Source organism: Delphinus delphis, chromosome 2 (assembly GCF_949987515.2).
Source record: "Delphinus delphis chromosome 2, mDelDel1.2, whole genome shotgun sequence".
Taxonomy (NCBI): domain Eukaryota; kingdom Metazoa; phylum Chordata; class Mammalia; order Artiodactyla; family Delphinidae; genus Delphinus; species Delphinus delphis.
In genome coordinates this window covers 43,574,113-43,597,651 of record NC_082684.1, presented here as the reverse complement: position 1 = coordinate 43,597,651, position 23,539 = coordinate 43,574,113, and the positions used below count along the sequence as shown (strand labels likewise).

General features: G+C 41.6%; 1 protein-coding gene across 1 annotated transcript in view; it reads right to left on the bottom strand.

Annotated features, from left to right (window-relative positions):
- The window catches only part of SLC35F4 (solute carrier family 35 member F4), a 284,934-nt gene extending 262,951 nt beyond the window's left edge, over positions 1 to 21,983 (bottom strand). Inside the window, exon 1 of the mRNA XM_060003436.1 lies at positions 21,881 to 21,983. Coding sequence (XP_059859419.1) covers positions 21,881 to 21,983 — 103 coding nt within the window. The remainder of the gene's footprint in view (positions 1 to 21,880) is intronic.
- Positions 21,984 to 23,539: the final 1,556 nt, after the last annotated feature.

Below are 23,539 nucleotides of genomic sequence, written 5' to 3'. Positions count from 1 at the left end.
TTATTTTATGTTACTTTGAAAATTTGAAAAATATTTTAAAGTGGTAATTCCATGTTTTATTTAAAACAACAGTAAAATGAACTGGAATACTTTGACATACAGCCATGTTATGTACAATTTTTAATGTAAACCTTTTATGACAATATAACATGCATACAATAAAGTACACAAGTCTCAAGTGCACCGCTTGATATTTTCATAAAGTAAACACATCCGTGAAACCAGCATTCAGATCAAGAAATAGATAATGCACAATATTATTTGCCCCTATGTTATGCCATTTTTTTTTTAATGCTAGCACTTTTTTTAAATTTTTTTATTTTATTTATTTATTTTTGGCTGCGTTGGGTCTTCATTTCTGTGAGCAGGCTTTCTGTAGTTGCGGCAAGTGGGGGTTACTCTTCATTGCAGTGCGTGGGCTTCTCGCTGTGGTGGCTTCTCTTGTTGCGGAGCACGGGCTCTAGGAGTGCGGGCTTCAGTATTTGTGGCTTGCGGGCTCTAGAGCGCAGGCTCAGTAGTTGTGGCGCATGGGCTTACTTCCTCCACGGCATGTGGGATCTTCCCAGACGAGGGATCAAACCCGTGTCCCCTGCATTGGCAGGTGGATTCTTAACCACTGGCACACCAGGGAAGTCCCTGATATCTTAAAATAGCTTCCCACTGAGAGGAAATAGAGACAATGTACTCTGTCACTATGAATATGATATTTATCTTGGTTTACGGTAGATCTAGTTTAAGTTGGGAGATTTCAAAGACTAGGAATAGAAAGTACAATGATTCTTCCTGGTAAAGACAGCAGATTGAAATACACACACTTCTATTTGTTCATTCAGGAAATTCCACTAAAATGACAATAAGTGCAATTTTAAAAACAAGAATCAGGAAAGAAAACAATAACAAAATTTTTGAAGCTGGAAAGTGGTAAATGACTTGTCAGGCTTGAAGAAACTGAAACCTAAGTTGAATGTAGGAAAAATCGATATTAGTCCAATTTACAACACAGAATTTTCCAAACTTACCAGTTGCCAAATTAACAGGGATGACAGTGAGGCTACAATCAGTAGCCTTGTTTAAGTCTTTTTAAGAAGACTAATGGCTTCTTAATTCCCATCCTCACTCTGTACAGCATTTGACTACACCTCCCTTTACTCTGGCAAAGGCCAGAGCTTTATTCTCTGGAGAGGTCCAAACAGAAGTCCACAGGGACCCCAGGCATGGTTGAAGATTGGGGTACCATACCAAGATCATGGAGGAATTAGGTGAACCTACACACATTGCTCAGTGAGGTGCCCAGGCTTCCTTCCTACTTGGTTCGCAGGATGCTAGCAGCCAGTCAGGAGATTAGAAAAGCCTTCTATGATCCAAAGGAACAGATCTCACAAAAATGAAATTGAAGGTTCCCAAGGAAACAGCTCAGCTATTTGACAGTGAAGTCACGATAGACAAGCCCCTGTTGGGAGATAATTCTCTATGGGTCTTTCCTCCATTTCTGAACATCTTGTGTAGGAACTGACAACTTTTTGTCCTGGACTAGCTTTTCAAGACCGTGTATAGTGAAGTTTGTCTCCCTCTAGAACAGAAGGCAGGTTTGTTTGCTAATGTCTCCCTCTGGAGCAAAGATTGGGTAGGTTTGTCTGTAGACCATTATAAATGATTGGAATTTCTTGAGCTCAGGAGTCCTCAGGTATGACATAAACCCACTACATAGTGAGGACCCACCTTGCTTGCTCTGTATTGTCCCTGTGAAATTTTCGGAGCAAGGGGAACCACCGTGAACAGGAAGCTCATGCTCCTTGCTGAACTGTGAGTAGTAATGTCCTTTGTATCTGACCCAGGAATCTCATGTCTTCTGGTAGCGTCTATGAAAATGCAGCAGATTAACTTGTTAGTTTGAAAGTGGGGTAAGACCCTTCATAGTTCCTGACCAACTCAACCATTCTTACACCTCCCAAATAGTTTTGGAGCCCTCCACTCCAGAATACATGCAGATACACAAAAATCACCAAACACCCAAGAATATTGGCTAACAATAATAAAAAACTTTGACAAAGCAACTTGGAGGAAGTGGCCCATTCAAGAGAATAAAACTTTCAAAAAATGGTAAGATCCTCAGGGAATAATAAAAGAAGCTCTTATATCCATAAAACAAGAATAAGATGACATTTTTTTAGAATAGTAACAATTTTTTTATTGAGGTGAAATTCACATAACATAAAATTCACCATTTTAACCATTTTAAAATTTACAATTCAATGTCTCTTACTACATTCACAGCATGGCCCAGCACATCCTTCACTGAAACAATAAACATCTGTAAACAGGTGCTGGATTTTGGGTTTTGTCCACACAATTTGAAAACAGAAGTGATGCAGCTTCTAATGAGCCTATTTCTGAAGATCATAATCATAGGAAAAATAAGATGCCATATTTTTAAAAGAAATATTAGGAAAATAAAAGAGCTATTATAACTTCAACTGAAACTTTAAGGGAAAAACTTAATAGAATAACTTGAAAATAGAGTTAAGAAAATATCCTACAACGTACAGCACACAGATAAAGAGGTGGAAACCAGAAAAGAAAAGATTGTAATCTGGGTACTTCATTCCAGCATAAGCCATTAATTCAGCCACCCCACCTCTCAACTTCCTGCTCGGAAAGAATAAATTTCCTCATTGCCTAAGCCAATATAAATTGAGTTTTCTTTCCTTGCTGCTAAATTCATCCTGGGGAGAGGGGAGGAGCCAAGATGGTGGAGTAGGAGGACATGAAGTTTGTATCTCCTCACAACTAGGTCACCTAACAGGCACTGGTGGGGGACCTCAGACACCTAAAGGGACAGGAGGAATCCCCGTGTGACCAGGTAGGACTTGGGGGGGAAGGAGGGGGGAAGGAAAAGTGGAGGGAGGAGGGGCCCAGCACCCCTGAGGGGTGGCTGGGGGAGGGGAGGGGTTCCCACGATCAGAGGGTCCCACCCACAGTGTGGGGATCAGTGAGGACGGGGAGAGACCTTCAAGGGATCAGGGGATCGGAGGGAATGCAGCTAGCATCTCCCCCAACCGCTCATGCCCCAGTGAGCCTGCTGGGGTCCCAGGCCTAAACCTCAGCCCTCCAGGGCCCCCTCTGGCCAAGAAGATCCCGGGAGCATGGGAGTGAGGTGGGGGGAGGAAAAGTGGAGGCGGAACAGGACCAGAGCCTCTGAGGGGCAGTGGGGGGAGGAGAAGGGTTCCCACACTCAAGGGGCCCACCCATGGAGCAGGGGTTAGCAGGGACAGGGTCCTTCAGGGGACCAGGAGATCAGAGGGAAATGCATCCAGTGTTTCCCCCACCCACTCAGGCCCTGGCAAGCCTGCTGGGTTCCTGGGCCTGGACCCCTGCCCTCCAGGGCTCCCTCTGTCTGTGCTGAGCCTAGGCCCCACCTGGCCTAAGCCCTGCCCCTGCCTAAGCCCCAACCCCAAGGCCTTTTCCAGCCTTTTTTTTAAATGAATTTTATTTTATTTATTTTTTTATACAACAGGTTCTTATTAGTTATCCATTTTATACATATTGGTGTATATATGTCAATCCCAATCTCCTAATTCATCCCACCCCCGCCCGCCACTTTCCCCTCTTGGTGTCCATATGTTTGTTCTCTGCATCTGTGTCTCAATTTCTGCCCTGCAAACTGGGTCATCTCTACCATTTTTCTAAGTTCCACATATATGCGTTAATATATGATATTTGTTTTTCTCTTTCTGGCTTACTTCACTCTGTATGACAATCTCTAGATCCATCCACGTCTCAACAAATGATTTAATTGATATTTATAGGATATTCCACCCAAAAGAGGCAGATTACACATTCTTCTCTAGTGCACAGAGAACATTCTCCAGGATAGATCATATCTTGTGTCAAAAATCAAGCCTTGGAAAATTTAAGAAAATTGAAATTGTATCAAGCGTCTTTTCCGACCACAACACTATGAGATTAGAAATCAATTACAGGGGAAAAAACTGTGAAAAACACAAACACATGGAGGCTAAACAATACACTACTAAATAACCAAGAGATCAATGAAGAAATCAAAGAGGAAATCAAAAAATACCTAGAAACAAATGACAATGAAAACATGACGACCCAAAATCTATGGGACACAGCAAAAGCAGTTCTAAGAGGGAAGATTATAGCAATTCAATCTCACCTCAAAAAACAAGAAAAGTCTCAAAAAAACAACCTAACCTTACACCTAAGACAACTAGAGAAATAAGAACATAAAAAAAGTTAGTAGAAAGAAAGAAATCATAAAGATCAGAGCAGAAATAAATGAAATAGAAATGACCAAGAAAATAGCAAAGATCAATAAAACTAAAAGTTGGTTCTTTGAAGAGATAAACAAAATTGATAACCTTTACCCAGACTCATCAAGAAAGAAAAGGAGAAGATTCAAATCAATAAAATTATAAATGAAAAAGGAGAAACTACAACGAACACCACAGAAATACAAAGGATCATAAGAGACTACTATGAGCAACTCTATGCCAATAAAATGGACAACCTGGAAGAAATGGACAAATTCTTAGAAAGGTACAACTTTCCAAGACTGAACCAGGAAGGATTAGAAAATATAAACAGATGAATCACAAGTAATGAAATTGAAACTGTAATTAAAAATCTTCCAGCACATAAAAGTCCAGGACCAGATGGCTTCAAATGCGAATTCTCTCAAACATTTAGAGAAGAGATAACACCTATCCTTCTCAAACTCTTCCAAAATATAGCAGAGGGAGGAACACTCCCAAACTCGTTCTACGAGGCCACCATCACCCTGATACCAAAACCAGACAAAGATATCACCAAAAAAAGAAAATTATAGACTAATATCACTGATGAACATCAATGCAAAAATCGTCAACAAAATTCTAGCATACAGAATCCAATAACACGTTAAAACAATCATATACCATGATCAAGTGGGATATATCCCAGGGATGCAAGGATTTTTCAATATACATAAATCAATCAATGTGATACACCATATTAACAAATTAAAGAATAAAAACCATATGATCATCTCAATAGATGCAGAAAAAAAGCTTTTGACAAAATTCAGCGCCCATTTATGATAAAAAACTCTCCAGAAAGTGGACATAGAGGGAACCTACCTCAACATAATAAAGGCCATATATGACAAACCCACAGCAAACATCGTTCTCAATGGTGAAAAACTGAAAGCATTTCCTCTAAGGTCAGGACGAAGACAAGGATGTCCACTCTCACCACTCTTATTCAACATAGTTTTGGAAGTCCTAGCCATGGCAATCAGAGAAAAAAAAGAAATAAAAGGAATCCAAATTAGAAAAGAAAAAGTAAAGCTGTTACTGTTTGCAGATGACATGATACTATACATACAAAATCCTAAAGATGCCAGCAGAAAACTACTAAAGCTCATCAATCAATTTGGTGAAGTTGCAGGATACAAAATTAATGCACAGATATCTCTTGCATTCCTACACACTAACAATGAAAGACCAGAAAGAGTAGTTAAGGAAATAATCCCATTTACCATCACAACAAAAAGAATAAAATACCTAGGAATAAACCTACTTAAGGAGGCAAAAGACCTGTACTCAGAAAACTATAAAACACTGATGAAAGAAATCAAAGATGACTCAAACAGATGGAGAGATATACCATGCTCTTAGATTGGGAGCATCAATATTGTGAAAATGACTATACTACCCAAAGCAATCTACAGATTCAATGCAGTCCCTATTAAGTTACCAATGGTATTTTTCACAGAATTAGAGCAAAAAATTTTACAATTTGTATGGAAACACAAAAGACCCCAAATAGTCAAAGCAATCTTGAGAAAGAAAAATGGAGCTGGAGGAATTAGGCTCGCTGACTTCAGACTATACTACAAAGCTACAATAATCAAGACAGTATGGTACTGGCACAAAAACAGAAACATAGATCAATGGAACATGATAGAAATCTCACAGATACAAAAGTGAGAGAGTGGCATGGACATATATACAATACCAAATGTAAAATAGATAGCTAGTGGGAAGCAGCCACATAGCACAGGGAGATCAGCTCAGTGCTTTGTGACCACCTAGAGGGGTGGGATAGGGAGGATGGGAGGCAGGGATACGCAAGAGGGAAGAGATATGGGAAGATATGTATATGTATAACTGATTTACTTTGTTCTAAAGCAGAAACTAACACACCATTGTAAACCAATTATACTCCAATAAAGATGTTAAAAAAAAAAAAAGCTCACAGATAAACCCACGCACCTATGGTCACCTAATCTATGGCAAAGGAGGCAAGAATATATGATGTAGAAAAGACAGTCTCTTCAATAAGTGGTGCTGGAAAAACTGGACAGCTACATGTTAAAGAATGAAAGTAGAACACTCCCTAACACCATACACAAAAATAAACTCAAAATGGATTAAAGACCTAAATGTTAGACTGGACACTATAAAACTCTTAGAGGAAAAAATAGGAAAAACACTCTTTGACATAAATCACAGCAAGATCTTTTTGACCCACCTCCTAGAGTAATAAAAATAAAAACAAAAATAGACAAATGGGACCTAATTAAACTTAAAAGCTTTTGCACAGCAAAGGAAACCATGAACAAGATGAAAAGATAACCCTCAGAATGAGAGAAACTATTTGCAAATGAAGCAACTGACAAAGGATTAATCTCCAAAATATACAAACCGTTCATGCAGCTCAATATCAAAAAAACAAACAACCCAATCAAAAAATGGGCAGATAGCTAGTGAGAAGCAGCTGCATAGCACAGGGAGATCAGCTCTGTGCTTTGTGACCACCTAGAGGGGTGGGGTAGGGAGGGTGGGAGGGAGACGCAAGAGGGAGGAGATATGGGGATATATGTATATGTATAGCTGATTCACTTTGTTATACAGCAGAAACTAACACACCATTGTAAAGCAATTATACTCCAATAAAGATGTTGAAAAAAAAAAAGTGGGCAGAAGGTCTAAATAGACATTTCTCCAAAGGAGACATACAGATGGCCAAGAGGCACATGAAAAGATGCTCAACACCACTAATTATTAGAGAAATGCAAATCAAAACTACCATGGAGTATCACCTCACTCTGGTCAGAATTGCCATCATCAGAAAATCTACAAACAATAAATGCTGGAGAGGGTATGGAGAAAAGGGAACCCTCTCACACTGTTGGTGGGAATGTAAACTGATACAGCCACTATGGAGAACAGTACAGAGGTTCCTTAAAAATACTGAAAATAGAATTACCATACGACCCAGCAATCCCACTACTGGGTATATACCCTGAGAAAACCATAATTCAAAAAGACACATGCACCACAATGTTCATTGCAGCACTATTTACAATAGCCAGGACATAGAAGCAACCTAAAAGTCCATCAACAGATGAATGGATAAAGAAGATGTGGTACATATATACCATGGAATATTACTCAGCCATAAAAAGGAACGAAATTGTGACATTTGCAGAGACGTGGATGGACCTAGAGACTGTCATACAAAGTGAAGTAAGTCAGAAAGAGAAATACAAATATCATATATTAACGCATAAATTTGGAATCTAGAAAAATGGTACAGGTGCACCTATTTGCAGGGCAGGAATAGAGACACAGATGTAGAGAACAGATATGTGGACACAGAGGCGGAAGCGGAGGGTGGGACAAACAGGAGATTAGGATTGACATATATACACTACTATGTGTAAAATATCAATAGATGGCTGGTGGAAACCTGCTGTATAGCACAGGGAGCTCAGCTCAGTGCTCTGTGATGACCTAGATGGGTGGGATTGGGGAGGGAGAGTGGGAGGGAGGTCCAAGAGGGAGCAGATATATGTATATATATAGCTGATTCACTTCGTTGTACAGCAGAAACTAACACAACATTGTAAAACAACTATACTCAAACAAATAAATAATTTTCTAAAATTCATCCTGGGGAGACTTTGGGAACCAGTCTGCCCTGGGAAAGGATAAACTAGTTTGTGGTCTGTGTCAGGGGATAAAAATGGGAGCAGTGCCTTTATCAAATAAAGTCCTCTCAAAACTTGCTCTTTTGCCATAATTTTGGTGCAAACATTGGAGATACTGGCAGCTATGCTATTTCCCTTTAGCAAATGACTGCATATCTCACAACTCCTGATTTTCTATTATATGTAGATGAGTGTCACCTAAGGAGAACACCTATTCTGTGAGCTTTGTAGGAAACATGAACGTTTGTAATGTCAAACAAACTGCATATGGGGAGGAAAGTAGGTTGTACTGCTTTGGTGATGAGAGTAGCTTTGCATATCAGTGTAACTTGCTGCATGTAGTAACCTAAAATATTGCCAATGATCCAACAAGAAACCTTTTCTATTACCTTGAAAGTCAATTCCATCAGAGCCAGTGAAGAGAATGTGGACTTCTCTTTGACTACTTTGAAGCTAATATCTTTTCAGAAATCTTGACTTGAAATCTTTGAAGGACATTTGTATCACCTTGAGGAAAAAAATGTGAAGCCCATCCTTAGTTGTTCAATAAGGAGAACTTCATTCTTCACTTTGCTTACTTTATGGATATGAACATGATACAATTTGGGGGGACTTTCCTGGTGGTCTAGTGGTTAACACTCTGTGCTTCCTCTGCAGGGGATGCGGGTTCGACCCCTGGTCGGGGAACTGAGATCCCGCATGCTGTGCGGCCAAAAATGATACAATTTTTCATTGAAAGCCTTAAAGTCATTATTATAATGCAGCTGAAAACCACAAGGTCTTTTGGAAATAGAGCTCCTCAGGAAAATAAGGATACAGAGTGATATGTCATAAAATGTCTGTGCAGACAAACAATCTGGAAGTACCTAGAGACACTGCAAGATATATTTGAAGACGAATTCTGCTTAGACAAACTTAAAATGAAATATGGATTCATCATTCTTTTTTTGCTGACAAAGACAGCATGGATGATGCAGATCTTGCCTCAAAGATGACCTCAGTGACTTGCGTACGAATGAAATGATATGACATTAATTCAACTTGAAGAGTCTTCAAGAAGTTTCTTGATACAAATCCACCTTTCCCTGCCAAATAAGCTATGGGGTCTCTAATTTCATTTGCTACCTCGTATCCTTGTAAGTCAGAGTTTTTAGAAAATGTTAATATTTTAACCAAGTTGCAGTAAACTGAATATCAAAGATGAGCTGCATATTCTCATGCCTAAGACCACTCCAAATTTTCAGCTTCTTATTCAATCCAAACTATGAGAGCTTTCTCACTAAAATCCACTTTTGAAAACTGAATAAAACTGAAATTCATTTTAGTTAACAAATTTTAATTATTTCAATTTTTCCAGGTATTACCATCAAATTTCACATACATTCTCATAAAATAGAAAAACAGATATGACTCATTGGAATTATCACTTTTATAGTGTGTTCCTATGAAATAATAAATTTCCAGTGTAATAAAATGAACTGCATGAAAATATTTGGTGTATATGTACATGGGGGGAGTAATTTATAGTTTTATTTAGATTTTCAAAAATGCCTGTGTTCCTCTAAAATGTTAAAAGGAAGAAACATTAAAAACAAGTGTTCTACACTATAGAACAGTCCTCTAAAATAGTATGTAATTACCATGTCAAGTCACAGGTCATTTCTAACATGAATTTAATCCAATGTTACCTTGAAAACTAGTAATTAAAATTTCAAACGTGATCTGACCCAAGCCCTAAAAAAATGGCCAGGAAGTTCCTATAGAATTGAAATTATCTTTTCAAGTTCAGTTCATTAAAAACCTACTTGAGAAACATGACAACTAAGTGCAATAGAGTACACTGGTTTGGATCCTGGAACAGCAGGCAAACCTTAAAACTGGTGAAGTCCAAATAAAGCCTAGAATTTAATTAATGGTAATGTACCAATAGTGGTTTCTTAGTTCTGACAAATACACATTGGTAATATAAAATAATAATAATAGGGGAAACTGGGTGAAGGGTGAACAGAAACATTGTGAACTATCTTTGAAGCTTTCCTGTAAGTCTAAAATCATTCGAAATAAAATGTTGGGGGTTTCTTAAGTCTACTCTAAATTTTTTTTTTTTTTTTTTTTTTTTTTTTTTTTGCTGTACGCAGGCCTCTCACTGTTGTGGCCTCTCCCATTGCAGAGCACAGGCTCCGGACGCGCAGGCTCAGTGGCCATGGCTCACGGGCCCAGCCGCTCCGCGGCATGTGGGATCTTCCCAGACCGGGGTACGAACCCGTGCCCCCTGCATCGGCCGGCGGACTCTCAACCACTGCGCCACCAGGGAAGCCCTATTCTAAATTTTTAACAAGATTTAATCCCTCAGCAAATATTTATGGAGTGTTCAGGTACTGTTCTGTGTGCTGGGTACATAGTGCTGAACAAAACAGATCCATCCCTTCCCTTATGGAGCTAAGCGAGTAGCAGGCAGGAAAGACATTGATCAGTCACAAGAATCAACATAAATTGCAATCACAGTTTGCAGTAAGTGCTATAAAGGAAAAGTACATGAGATGAGAGAGCTGCAAAGCTGGAAGCCTGAGGCAGTGGCACTTAATATGAGACTTGAGGGCTGGTGAGGAGCCAGCCAGGTGACAGCACCAGGAAGAGGGAAGAGCGTGTTCATCAGCCTGGAGGAAGGAAAGGACCTGGAGAACGTGCCAGCATGACCAGAGCATCATGTGGGCATGCAAGCGTGATGCCATCAGAAGAATCCAACCACGTAGGACCATGTAGGCTAGGTTTAGGCTTTTACAGTTTTCCAAAGAAATATGAGAAGCCCTTGAAGACTTTAACCAGAGGAATGGCATGATCCAATTAATGTTTCTAAAATATCACAGTGACTGCTCTGTGGATGTGGACTAGAAAGGAGAAAGACAAGAAGCTCCCACTTGAGGCACTCACAATTTTTTTTAATTAAGGAGAAATAAAAAGTTCTCAACTTCTAAATATATTTGTTCTAAAATGTCCCTGAGAAATAATAATTCATTTTAGATGTATATATTGCTTCTTTAGCATCTGCCACCATTAGTCCAGCAGGGAAGACGGTGCTCCAAATGGTTCCCGGCTCATCCGATCTGGATCTTTCCTCTAGAATGCCAGTATAAAACATGGGTGTGAACAAAAATGCAAGATAGATACCAAAGTCACGTGACTTGGAGCAAGGCATCAGCAGCAAAAACGTGCAGGCTCTACCACCCTTAGGAATCTTAGCTTCACAAGAGATAAAGATTTCTTAGTATGTGTGGTTTTCAGAACCATAAAACCATTATTGACCCTCAGTAGTGCCACCTTGGCATTAGCCCAGAACTAAATATAGAAAATCCCAGACTGCAGAATACTGTAATTTTCAATCCCTGTTTAAAGTATACAATGTTAAATGTCACCCTCAGTTACTATACCTTGAGTCTGAAGGAACTGGTGTGTTGCCCTATCCGACCTAGGAAAAGAAATACGTCTTCCAATTTTGATGTAACAGCAGCACTTCAATAAAACTTAATAAGCAGTCTGCAGTGCTATTGAGTACTTTTTTTTTTTTTTTTTGCGGTATGCGGGCCTCTCACTGTTGTGGCCTCTCCCGTTGCGGAGCACAGGCTCCGGACGCGCCGGCTCAGCGGCCATGGCTCACAGGCCCAGCCGCTCCGCGCCATGTGGGATCTTCCCGGACCGGGGCACGAACCCGTGTCCCCTGCATCGGCAGGCGGACTCTCAACCACTGCGCCACCAGGGAAGCCCTATTGAGTACTTTTAAACAGAACTCCCTAGGGACTTATACTCGAAACAAACACTTGGATTTTCTCAGTTTAGGAATACACTATCTATAACCTCACTAGATATTATGTAGGTACATTATAAGGACTATCAGACCAGAAGAAAGATTGGATCTTGATTGAAGCCTATGATTTAATATGAAAAACTTTTTATGCAAAGCTCAGTGAACCAAATAGCTATTGACTGTCCAGCCAATCACTCCTTTTCTCTGGAAACTACCTCTTGCCCTACTGTCAGTAGGGTTACAGGAGAAAGCCTCTGGCAGCCGTGACGGCATAACTTGACCCTGCCCCAGACCACCACAGTCAATAGGATCGAGAATGTACACTTGACACAAATTGGGCCAAAGAGTCCCTTTCCCTGGGAATCTGGATTTAGAAGAGATTCTTGCTCAATCTGTCTGCTCTCTTGAATAGAGGACATGTAAACATTGGAACTGCTTGCAGAGGCTATTTTCAACCATTTGGACAAGGAATAGAGAAAGCCAGTCTGCAGCAAGAGACAAGAATGGAGAACATATGCCAGAAAAAAAAAGAGATGAAAGGCAGAGAAAGAGGGCTTCCTATCTTCCCTACAACAGTCCGGGACCTGACGCTTATCCCACCTAATCCCTGGCCTTAAAATCCATGGAGGACTCACAGTATCGTTTCAGCCACTTCCATTTTTGCTTAAGCCAGTTCAAGTGGAACCCTGTGATAAGAAACCAAACAAGCCCTCACTAACACTCCAGGTCTCTCCATTTCATTTAGTCTCAAAGAACTGAGAACCAGCTTGCCCAAATTCTTTAAGCCAAGATCTCTGAAAGGGAATCTAATTCCAGGCTCTGCAAGCAGACGAATGCAACAAAATGAAAAACGCTTATCCTAAACTGTCAAGTGGGAAAGAAGCTGGGCACAAAATTGTATATATCAGAATTATGACTACACTCTAGTTTATATTTGTCAATAAATCAAGAAGTGAAGCCCTACGTGCATTACGAAGATTGGAAGGAAATTAACCAAAATAACGGTAGTCATGTTACAGTGACAGGATTATTTTCCTTTTTCTCTATATTATTCTGTGTCTTTAAGTAGTTAAATACTTCATAACATAACAGAATTATAACTTCGAAGACTATGTAAATGTGTTTATATCATAATGACGTATTTTTAAAAGTAGAATTTAAAATATCCTATCTGTAATGTTCACCACTATAATAAATAGACCGAAAAGCAACTGCCCCTTTAAGACTCCACATGTAACGGGGCACAGGAAATCACAGGAGTTTAAGGATTTAACCATAACTAGGAAACAAAAGGCTATTCACTTTTGAAAAAATAAAAATAAAAAGACTCCACATGTAAAAAGGAACAATGAAACTTCCAGCAGACTAGTCCCCAATTAATTATCAGCCTTCGCTTCTTCTCCACCTATTTGCCCTCCCAATCCTGTATAAACCCACCTCATCCCATGCTACTCATCTTCAGCTGGGATTTCACCCTTCCCCTCCCCCACTCCCTCCCCCAATTTGTCCACATCCCTCCCCCAACCCCTGCGCTTTTCTCTACTTTGATGTCTGGGTATCTGCACCTCCAGATATGCAGACCCATCTTGTCACCCATAAGCCCTAGATTTGTCTCCTCTATTTTGGATCAGACCATTGGGAATAATCTCATCACAAATGGCTCCAGCCCATTTTAACCTATCCCCAGGGGCGATCCAGGTAAGCCAGAAAGTGGTAAGAAGTAGAAGGCAACCTTCTAATGGCAAAATAAAAACCATTGCAGACTTGGATAATTTGTAAATTATCTTTAACATTGCTGTAACACAATTTTCAATAACAATTCAGAGTACAACATTGGATAGGAACAAAATGTAAGTGGTAAACCATTTACTTACAAGAAAAAAGTGAGCAAGCCTTTTTGAAATCATGAAGCCGATTCAACTGGTTTCCTCCATGATCACAACAGCTTCCATACACTGAACTGCGCGTTGTATCAGACATTTTATATATGTTATCTTATATAACCCTCCCAATGACCTGTGATGCAACTATTACTATTTCCATTTTACAGGAACAAAACTTTTGATCTGAGAGGTTAAGTTACTTATGCGAGTTTAAAAGTCTAGCAAGTAGCAGAGAAGGGACTTGTGGTCTTTGCATTAGACCTTATGGCCTCAAACAGGTCTTAGATGGGCTTTCTAAAGAAAGTTTATCTGACACTTAATGTTAAACCCATGTGTTAGCTATTAGTAGCAGTAGTATTTTACAATACAAATATCAAGTTTATATATAAATTTATATTTTAAATGAAAAATACATATCAGAATAAACATTGTAGAAACTACATTATGCAACATCAATAACATATACGATGATATTCAGTATCAATGTAGACCTTACAAGTTATAGTTTAAAACTATGTTACAAAGACTTCTTACTACGTATCAATGGTAATTATTTATAACTGTTTATAAAATGCTACCTGTCATATACAAAGAAGCATAAAGCTTATTATCAAGGTATAAAAAGACTATGAACTGGGAGAAATATTTATTGCATTCATTTCACTAGTATGAGACAGTTTTATAACTTGATGCCAGTTAGAGTGCTGAAATGTTATATTAATATCGTACCATGAAGACCAATACTAACCACTTCACAAGGGGGGAAGGACCACACTTTATTTCTTAGAATTCTAATAACTTTATACTATTTTGTATTTTAAAAATTGCCTTTTCCCCATTCAAGTACAGAAAAGGTTATAAAGGCAATAAGGACCCAAATGCAGAAGTTACAAAGGTAAAGTGATCATAAAATACCATTTGGTTTATTCTCATTCTCTGAATAGGCACATCTGTTTAATTCATTCATAGCTGGTGATTTTTTCTTTCCCTCCAATCACTACCACCATGTACACTTTTTCTGTGTGGAAATAATTAACTCTCCAATTTCTTCAACAGAAACTATAATCATTCGTTCATTAGTACAATAAACTTCATTGAGCACCCAGAATGTACTCCAGTACACTTTCACTTTGCCTAAGATAAAAATAAATAAAGATAAGTCCCTTCCCTCCCCAAGCTCCGTGGGTGAAGCAGTCTTGTGAAAAGTAAACAGCCCAAAATAGTGTGCTAAATGCTGGAGCAGAGGTGAGTACACAGTATTACAGGAGCACAGAGGGAGGATTAACCCAGCCTGGGGCAATCAGGAAGCTTTACAGAGGACAGCGCATGTGAACTTGGCCTTTAAAGATAAATAGGAGCTTTCCAAAGAGGGAAAAAGGAGACATGGGGAGAGGAAGCCGTTCAGGCCACAGTGTAAAAAGGCACTGAGGACCTGAAGAACATGGGGACAAGAATGTTATTAAAACAATGAGCAGCTTGATGCGACTATGTTCAGGGTTAGCGGAGGCTATGTGAGATATGAAATTAAAAAGAAAAACGGGATGAAAAATTCAACAATGTAAGTAGATTAAGGTGTTTATATATATGGAAGATTTTGCATACATTAAATTTCACTTATTAAAATATATAGACCAATGAGAGAAATGTTCAGTACAAAATAAACAGCACCTGCATGGGTCTATGGATATAAAATAGACTGAAAGGGTAGTGTTAGCCAAAATGTTAACACTAATCACCTCTGGCTGGTAGAATTATAAGTAATTTTGTTTTTAGTCTCTCTTTGTGTCTCTGCCTTCCAGATTTTCTGCATTAAGCATGCATTACTTTGGCAATTAGAGGGGAAAACGTGCTAAAATAGAACAATGTAAGCTGGGCTCAGATTGTGGCATGCTAAGGAATTTGGACTTCATTCCACAGAAAATGAAGACTTATTCCTGGCATTTGATCAGGGATATGAGAGGAAGATTTGCATTTTAGGGAATTGAATGTTCTTAAGGTGTGCATACTGGATTAAAAAGATTTGAGATTGGGTGAAAGATACAATGGATATGGACATATATACACTACCAAATGTAAAATAGCTAGTGGGAAGCAGCCTCATAGCACAGGGAGATCAGCTCAGTGCTTTGTGACCACCTAGAGGGGTGGGGTAGGGAGGGTGGGAGGGAGACGCAAGAGGGAGGAGATATGGGGATATATGTATATGTATAGCTGATTCACTTTGTTATACAGCAGAAACTAACACAACATTGTAAAGCAATTATACTCCAATAAAGATGTTTAAAAAAAAGATACAATGGATAGATCTAAGGCAGTGATAATAGGGATGGAAAGCACATATGTGAGGTAAAATAGATAGGACTTGTTAACTGAATATAGGAGAAGGGGGAAGGGCAGAGTCTGAGGATAACTCCAGGTTTCTGAGCAATTGGTTAGATACAGATATTGGAAGCTAAAAAGCATAATAAGAAGGAAAAGCCATATTTTAAGGACAGAATGATGAATTTAGTTTTATGTGTGACATGCCAGGGGGACACTCAGGTAAGAATTCTAGCAGAAAGTGCAGAAATATGGGTCTGGGCTCAGAAAAAGTGGACCTAGAAATACAGACACATCGAAGATGGTGAAGCCATGAAACTGAATGTACTTGCTCGGGGAAAATTAAGTGAGAGGAGACAGCTGAGTCTGGAACCTTGGGAAATGCTAAGTCACAGCAATAGTTGGAGAATTGAGAGAGCCAGAAGTTGGTAGAGTTCTTTTTGGAAACGCGATGGTCAGAGCTGGGATCAGAGCAAGGACAAGAAGTTTTACTATAAATTTGCAGCTACCGATAGAAAATAACCACAGAACCTGGTCACTGGTGGCGTATAGAAAAAAACAGAAGGCCAACAAGCACAAAAGGCATAGAACAAAGAGAGGGAGCTGGCCACCTTCTGAGATGGAAGGTGGGGCGAGGAGAGGTGAAGTAAACATAATAGACTTTACTGAGTGAGATTTCTCCATGGAGGGTGGGGCTTTTTTGAAAGCTGTCAAAGTGACCTACTGCATGCTGTCCTAAGACAGTGATTTCTACCCTTTTTCTTTTCTTTTTTTTTTTTTTTTTTTTACAAACAAGGAAACTGATGGCCACAGAGAGGTGTCTCAGGTCTCAGAGCCAAGTTGCTGGCAGGTTTAACTAGAATAAATTTCCAAACCCCTAGAGTTTAATTCACTACACATCAATATACTGCCTCCTTATACAAACACAAAAAGAAGACTCACCCCAAAAATATTGATAATGGAATACAGTAAAATATGAATGGATTTATCCTTTGACTTGGCTTATGGAATGAATGACTTCTTATAGTAATACAACCCTCTTTGATCATCACCTCTTATCTCCCAGCTAACCACCCACTAGCCTTTGATCCCACTGAGATTTCCAATCCATTGATCCCACCAACTTTTCACTCTCCCTAATCATCTCGATTTTTTTCTCTTCTCTATTCACCAGCTCTAAATGCTATGGTCATTCACTACAATACCTTCCTTGTATACATTCACAACTCCCTTGCCGCTATTATTACAGCCACTGGATAATCTGAAACTCTGGTTAAATCCTTCTCTTCACTTGCTCCACGCCACCACTGTGTCAATGAACATAACAACCTACTGACTGGTCTCGCTTCAAATTTCTGACCAGAAACTAAACGTGCCCTTTAAGGTAGCCAGACAACTTTACTGTACTTCCTCAGTCCGTTTACTCTCCCCATAGAACAATTCACACCTTCTCTTTCCTCCAACATCTACCACCTCCTCCTTTATCCTCACTCTCAGTTGATGACCTTGCTTCCTATTTGGAGAAAATGAAAGCAACCAGAAGAGAATCTCACCAGACTCCCACAATCTCAGTTATCCTCCTTCTAGACCCTTCATCCATACCTTCTGCCCTATATCCATGTTCCTATCTAAATTGATGTCCCTTCCTTTGTGCACTAGTTTTGGTACACTATCTCTCCAACATCACTGATTTTTCTTTCTCTATTGAATCATTCTCATGATCATGCAAACATCCTGCAATTGCCTCCCATCTTACAAAAAAAAACAACTTTCTTAACCCCACTACTCCCATTTCCTCTGCCCCCCTTTGCACAAAAATCATTGAAGAATTGTCTATATTCACATTTCCAATTCCTCCCTCTAATTCTTGCTTAAGCACATTCTAATCCACCTTCTGCCACCTTACGTGTTCCTGTCAAGGTAGCCAATGATGTCCAGTTGCCAAATTCATGGTCAGTTATCAGTTTTTATTTTCTAGACCTTTCAGCAGCATTGGACTTGGCTAATCTCTTCCCTCTGAAAGTCTTCACTGGCTTCTAGGGTATCATATGCCCCTCTTCTTCTCACCCTCTTAATGTCTCAGTGCCCCAGAGTCAGTCCTTTCTCCTCTTCTCTTCTCTATATACGTTGACTCCTTGGAGATCTCTTTAGTCTTAGACTGTAAATAACCATCCAAATACTGGAAAATCCCTAATTTATATCTCCAGTCAGGCATCTCCTCTGAACTCCAAGATTATTCTACGTCTCCAATTACATTTAAACCTTCCAAGATGTATCCTTACCCCTTGACTCCCTAAACTTGTCTGCCTTGAATCTTGCCACACTTTAGCCATTGGCAACTCAAACCCAGTCAAACTAGAAAAGGTGGAATCACTTTTTTACTCCTCTCTTTCTTGCAGATACCATATCCAACTATCAGGAAACCCTATTCAGATATATAGAGAATTTCAAGTATATGGAGAATCTAATTTCAAATATATAGAGAATCTGACCACCTCTCACCTCTGCTACTGCTACACCTCTGGTTCAGGCCACCATCATCTCCCACCTTGGTTATTACAGTGACATACTAAGGAGTCTCTCTGCTTCCACCTCTGCCCCAATAGAGCAGTCAAGTTGATCCTTTTGAAATGTAAGTCAAGTCACATCACTCCTCTGTCAAAACCCTGCAAAGGCTCCCAATTTCACTGAGTACAAGCCAAAGGACTTACAATGGCCGGTAAGGTGTTACTTCATGTGAGCCCCTGTATCCATAGTGTCCTCATCTCCAACCACTCGCCCAATTATTTACCCCACTTCAGCCATGCAGGCCTCCCCACTCCTTCTCTAGCAGGCCCGGCATGCTCCACCTCAGAGCTTTGCATGGGCTGTTCCCTTTGCCCGGAACGACTTCCTCCCAGTGTCTACACGGCAAACTCTCTCACATCCTTCAGGTCTTTGCTCAGTTGTGACCTCCTCAGTGAGGCCTTCCCTGGCCACCCTATTTAAAATTTCCACAATTGCTACCCCCTCAGACTTTTTTAGCCTTTTAACTCTTGTTGATATTTTTGTTGAAGCAGGTATCACCTTGAAATACAATACTTTATTTATGTATGTATTTATTTATTATTGCCTGTCTCTTCCGACTAGAACTTAAGCTCTAAAAAGGAAAATACTTTCGTCTGTTTTGTTCACTGATGTATTCCCAGCACATAGGAGGTGCTCAATTAGCACCTGTTGAATGAGTAAATCTATTTCCCCTACCAGACCATAAGTAACTTGAGGTTAGACTAATGCTTTAATCATCTCTGTACCCATCTATCTATCTAAATTTACAGAGATGATTGTATATATATAGATATATCTTTTATATATAATGCATATATATTCTTTTATACATGTTTATATATCTTATGTATACAATGTATATTCTATATGTATTCACCTTTTACATACATAATATATGTACACATACATTTCTTTTTGCATCAGCCTGACTACTAGAATTTGTTCTGAGCCAGATACTCATCTTCCTGATTGGCAGGGGTGGCAGCAGGACACATTACCATGAGGTTGATCATTAATGCATATTGTCAGAGATGAGTCCCCACCTCCCTCTAGAAAAGTAAATGGCATTGATATCAAGAGAGGTCTCAAACATGACCATCAGAAAATGGGAAAGCCACCTTGCCTTCACATATTACATATTCCTCACCACAGCCTTTTCCTAAATATCTTTCCAGAAGTCCCCCAAGCTGTTGCTCATTCCCGGTAACAGCTAAATCAATTGACCATATTGTACTGGTTTGCTTCAATGTGTTTGTTTACTAGTTGAAGCCTGCATTAAGGGCAGGATTATTTCATGGTGCTCAGCTGCCTGGCCCTCTTCCAGCTCTCTCTCCTCCTAGCCTCTCTGCAAAATGGCAATCTCTTTCTACCTCTGAAAGCTTAAACATCTTGAAAGGTATTTGACTATCACATAATTCTCTGTCCTTGTGAGATTCTCTGCCTTCACTGTTTGAATTCTGTGGCCCGAAGTTAGCTAGGATCCCGTCACAAATAACTATGCCAAATGCATCTTTATCCCTTTTAGCTTCAGTTACTGTCTTAACCTGTGCTCTTCCCTCTTTTTGTCCAGTTATTGTACGTCAGATGAAACGTGTGAAGCTATTTCAGCAAATATGAAAAGATAATATGAACATGTCTCTAAAATGTCACTTTTCCAGTTTTCTTTTTGGTTTGTTCTTTATTAACCAAAGTTCCATTGTTATAAAAACTATAATAATATGCTACCCTGGGTCTTGTAATCTCACAGACAGCTTCTACATTTTCTAAGCAACCAAAATCCCATGGTTCCTAGTTAAAATATTCAAAGGTGAACTCTAAGTAATCTCTACATGGTATACTAGTCCCTTCGCTTAAGTGTCTAGGGTTAAAAACAAAAAGCCTTTTCAATAGGAAAAAAAAGGAAGTTTTGAGTCTATAGTATAAAGACTTCAAACCACATTCCACAGCATGTTATTTTCTTTCTAGAAAATTCTAACACTATATAATTACTTTTGTATGGAAAATGAATAACGTAATCTAATGCTAAAAACAGCTAGACAGAAACCATCCAAATCAAATGGGCCTTTCCTGAAGTCAAATGAAGTATTAAACTAGAAAATATCTGTGTGAGGACAGCCCATGGAAGAAAGCTCAATAGGGATGGAGCATAGCGGGGCGGGGGGTGGGGGGGGGAGGAGTTACAAGGAAAAAGGTGTTTTTCCCTCTATGTGTTAGGGTTTACTCGTTTCAGAGAAACTGTAACGTTGATTGTACCTCAAATGTCTCAGAAAAATACCAATCAGAAATGCATCTAGGAGCGTCCAAGGCTTCCGGTTAAAAATAACAGCAAAAACATCAATGAAGCTCCATCTATGGCGACAGAAATGCATTGATGGAGAAAAAGTGAAATCCCACCTGCATGGGAATTAAGCCGCAGCTACTCCCCCAATTCAGAGTAAAACGAGCTTCACTTGGGTCGCCGGCAGAACTAATCCCAGCAAATAGAGCCAGTGGGTTCGTGTGTTGGGAGAGAGGGACAGAGTAGAGCGCACCTCATTGCCCTCTCCGCAAAACTGCTCCAGAAACGTGAAAGCGTCCGCACCGCATGACCTCGCTTAGCCGGAAGAAAGGCGGACCGCGCAGAGCGGCCCGCTCCGGCTCAGCGGTAGCCGCGACGTGCGGCGGGCAGCTGCGGGGGTGGCCCGGTCGCGCCTCCCCCTCTCACTCACCCCAGCCCCCAGTCTTTTCACGGGTCTCTGGCTCCAAGCTCCCAGACTCGGAGCCCTGGCCAGGTTCCTTCTCTGCCCGAGGTGGGCAGCCTCCCAGAAACATTTTAACAAGAGTAATTCCCGCGCTGGCAACGTCTCAACAACCTGGAGTGAACAGTCTGACCCATCGGCTTCGGGACCCACGTCTGGGTCGGCCTCCGCCGCCAGCTCCACCTCCGAGCCTCCCCAGCGCCCAGCCCGCAGCCTGGCACCCAGTAGGGACTTTGGGGCAGTGCAGCCCCAAGGGCTGAGTCTCGCTAAGTAAACGGCCACGTTAGCCTGCTCGGTCGTGAATAAGCCTAGGGTGAGCCGGCCGACGGCCGTCAGGAGCGCTCACCCGGTTCCCTCTGCGCTTCTGCCCCCAAGGCTACCACTATTTCCAAAGTCCGAGGCGCCAACAGTCCGGACACCCGTTCTCTCTCATGGTTCAGCACCGAGGACAGCGAACACACTTTTAGCCCCGGTAGCCCCACTGCCAGGAGATTGGCTTTAGCCACGCCAGCAGGGCTGCAGGTGTCCGGACGGCGCGCTCTCCCGCATCCCACCCCTCCGGCGCCTGGAGCAAGCCAGCCCCGCAGCATCTTACTTTTCTGACTGGAGTAACCCGGGTAATAGCCATAGTAGCCGGTGATCCGCAGGATCCGGTCCTCGATGGTGGCCACCCCGTTGGGGGCCGCCTTGACATCCATAGAGAGCACGGGGCGGCGGCCCCGGGCGCGGCGGGTCGGAGAGCGCAGCGCGGGGCCCGGGAGCTGGTGCAGGTGCCGCCGCCGGTGCTGATGTTGCAGCTCGTGCTCCCGCGCCCAGGCTCTGACTCCGCCGCCCGGCGCAGCACCGGCGCCGCATCACGGCGGCGGCGGCGGCGGCGGCGGCGGCGGAGCGGCCCCCACTAGGGCCGGCCTCTCTGTCAGCCTGGCAGGTCTCCCGCCCGCCACCCCGCGCACTGCTGCCCGAACAGCGCCCCCTCACCTCCGACACCCACCGCTGCCCGGGGCGGCCCCACCTGCGCGGACTTTCATCATTAACCCTGTTGACCCCTTCCCGGAAGACTAAACATTCCCCAACCCCACCTGCCAGAAGGGACGCTTGGTCCAGGGCGTGGAAGGAGAGGAGAAGGTGAGATGGTGGCCAGGGCTCAGGAAGGAGGGCCGGGGATGGGAGAGACCCAAGCGGAACCAAGGGCTGTTAATATGAGAGGTGCACGCTGTCGCTCGGGGAGATGACACCTTGGGGGTGCCCCCAGGGCTTCGTCTACGCTTGGCGTCTGCACCACCAGGGGTCTGCGGATCTGCAAGCGTTCCCTGGACTTAATCAGTTCTCTCCACTTGCCTAGACGACGGGGAGTCTTTTTTTTTTTTTTTTTAAGAAATGAAAAATGAGGCCCCAGCAGGTGGTACTTGGAGTGATTATTCAGGTATCGTGGACACAAATACTTATAGAGATCAAGCCTCCAAGTCTGACATTCCGTGTCGGGCCAGACCCTCCATCCGCCCAGTGAAATCTTTAAAGGCTTGGGAGCTGCAGCTGTGCACAGCATGTTTATTTTGCCCATTCCAAATGCCCCGAGGAGAAATGATTTTCTTCTTATTGCCAAAACATCGGGGGAAGCCCTTCAACCTGTACATATCTCTGGGCGGGGGAAAGTTTTAGCTACAATCCAGAGATATTCCTTCCACCTGAGTCTAGAACGTCCTTGAAGCTGTGGGTTCAGAGTGAACACCTCCCCTCAGGTGTGACTCTCCTGTCTTGGCCAGAGAGGCGCCAGGTTAAAGTCAGTGAGCAGTGGGGACGATTCCTCGATTCACAGTCTATTCCTCTATTCGCAGTCACCACCTCCTGAAAAATAAGCCTGAAAGTCTCACCTCAGAAACTAAACCGGTATGTGCAAGTGAGGGTGGGGTGTGAGCTCATCAGCTTAGAGGTCATTATGTCCACCTGCCGTCCAGAGTGAGTTTAAGACACGCCTGCCAGCTTTCACATTTCTAAAGCGGGGGGGGGGGGGGGGGGGGAGAAAGGACAAAAACCAGTCGACTTCTGTGCCCTCTCAGAAACCTCCCAAGGACCTATCACGTCATTCTGCCTTCAAGCATTTTCCAAACTGTGTATGGGTCTTTAAGGGGGAAGAAATAGGCAAACTTTTTTTTGAAGATGAATTCATTTTAAGCATAAGAAAATGCAGAATTAAATTTGGGTTTTCATGGGGACGTGCGTTAGGGTTTTTGTGTGGACACAAAGCTTAGCACAG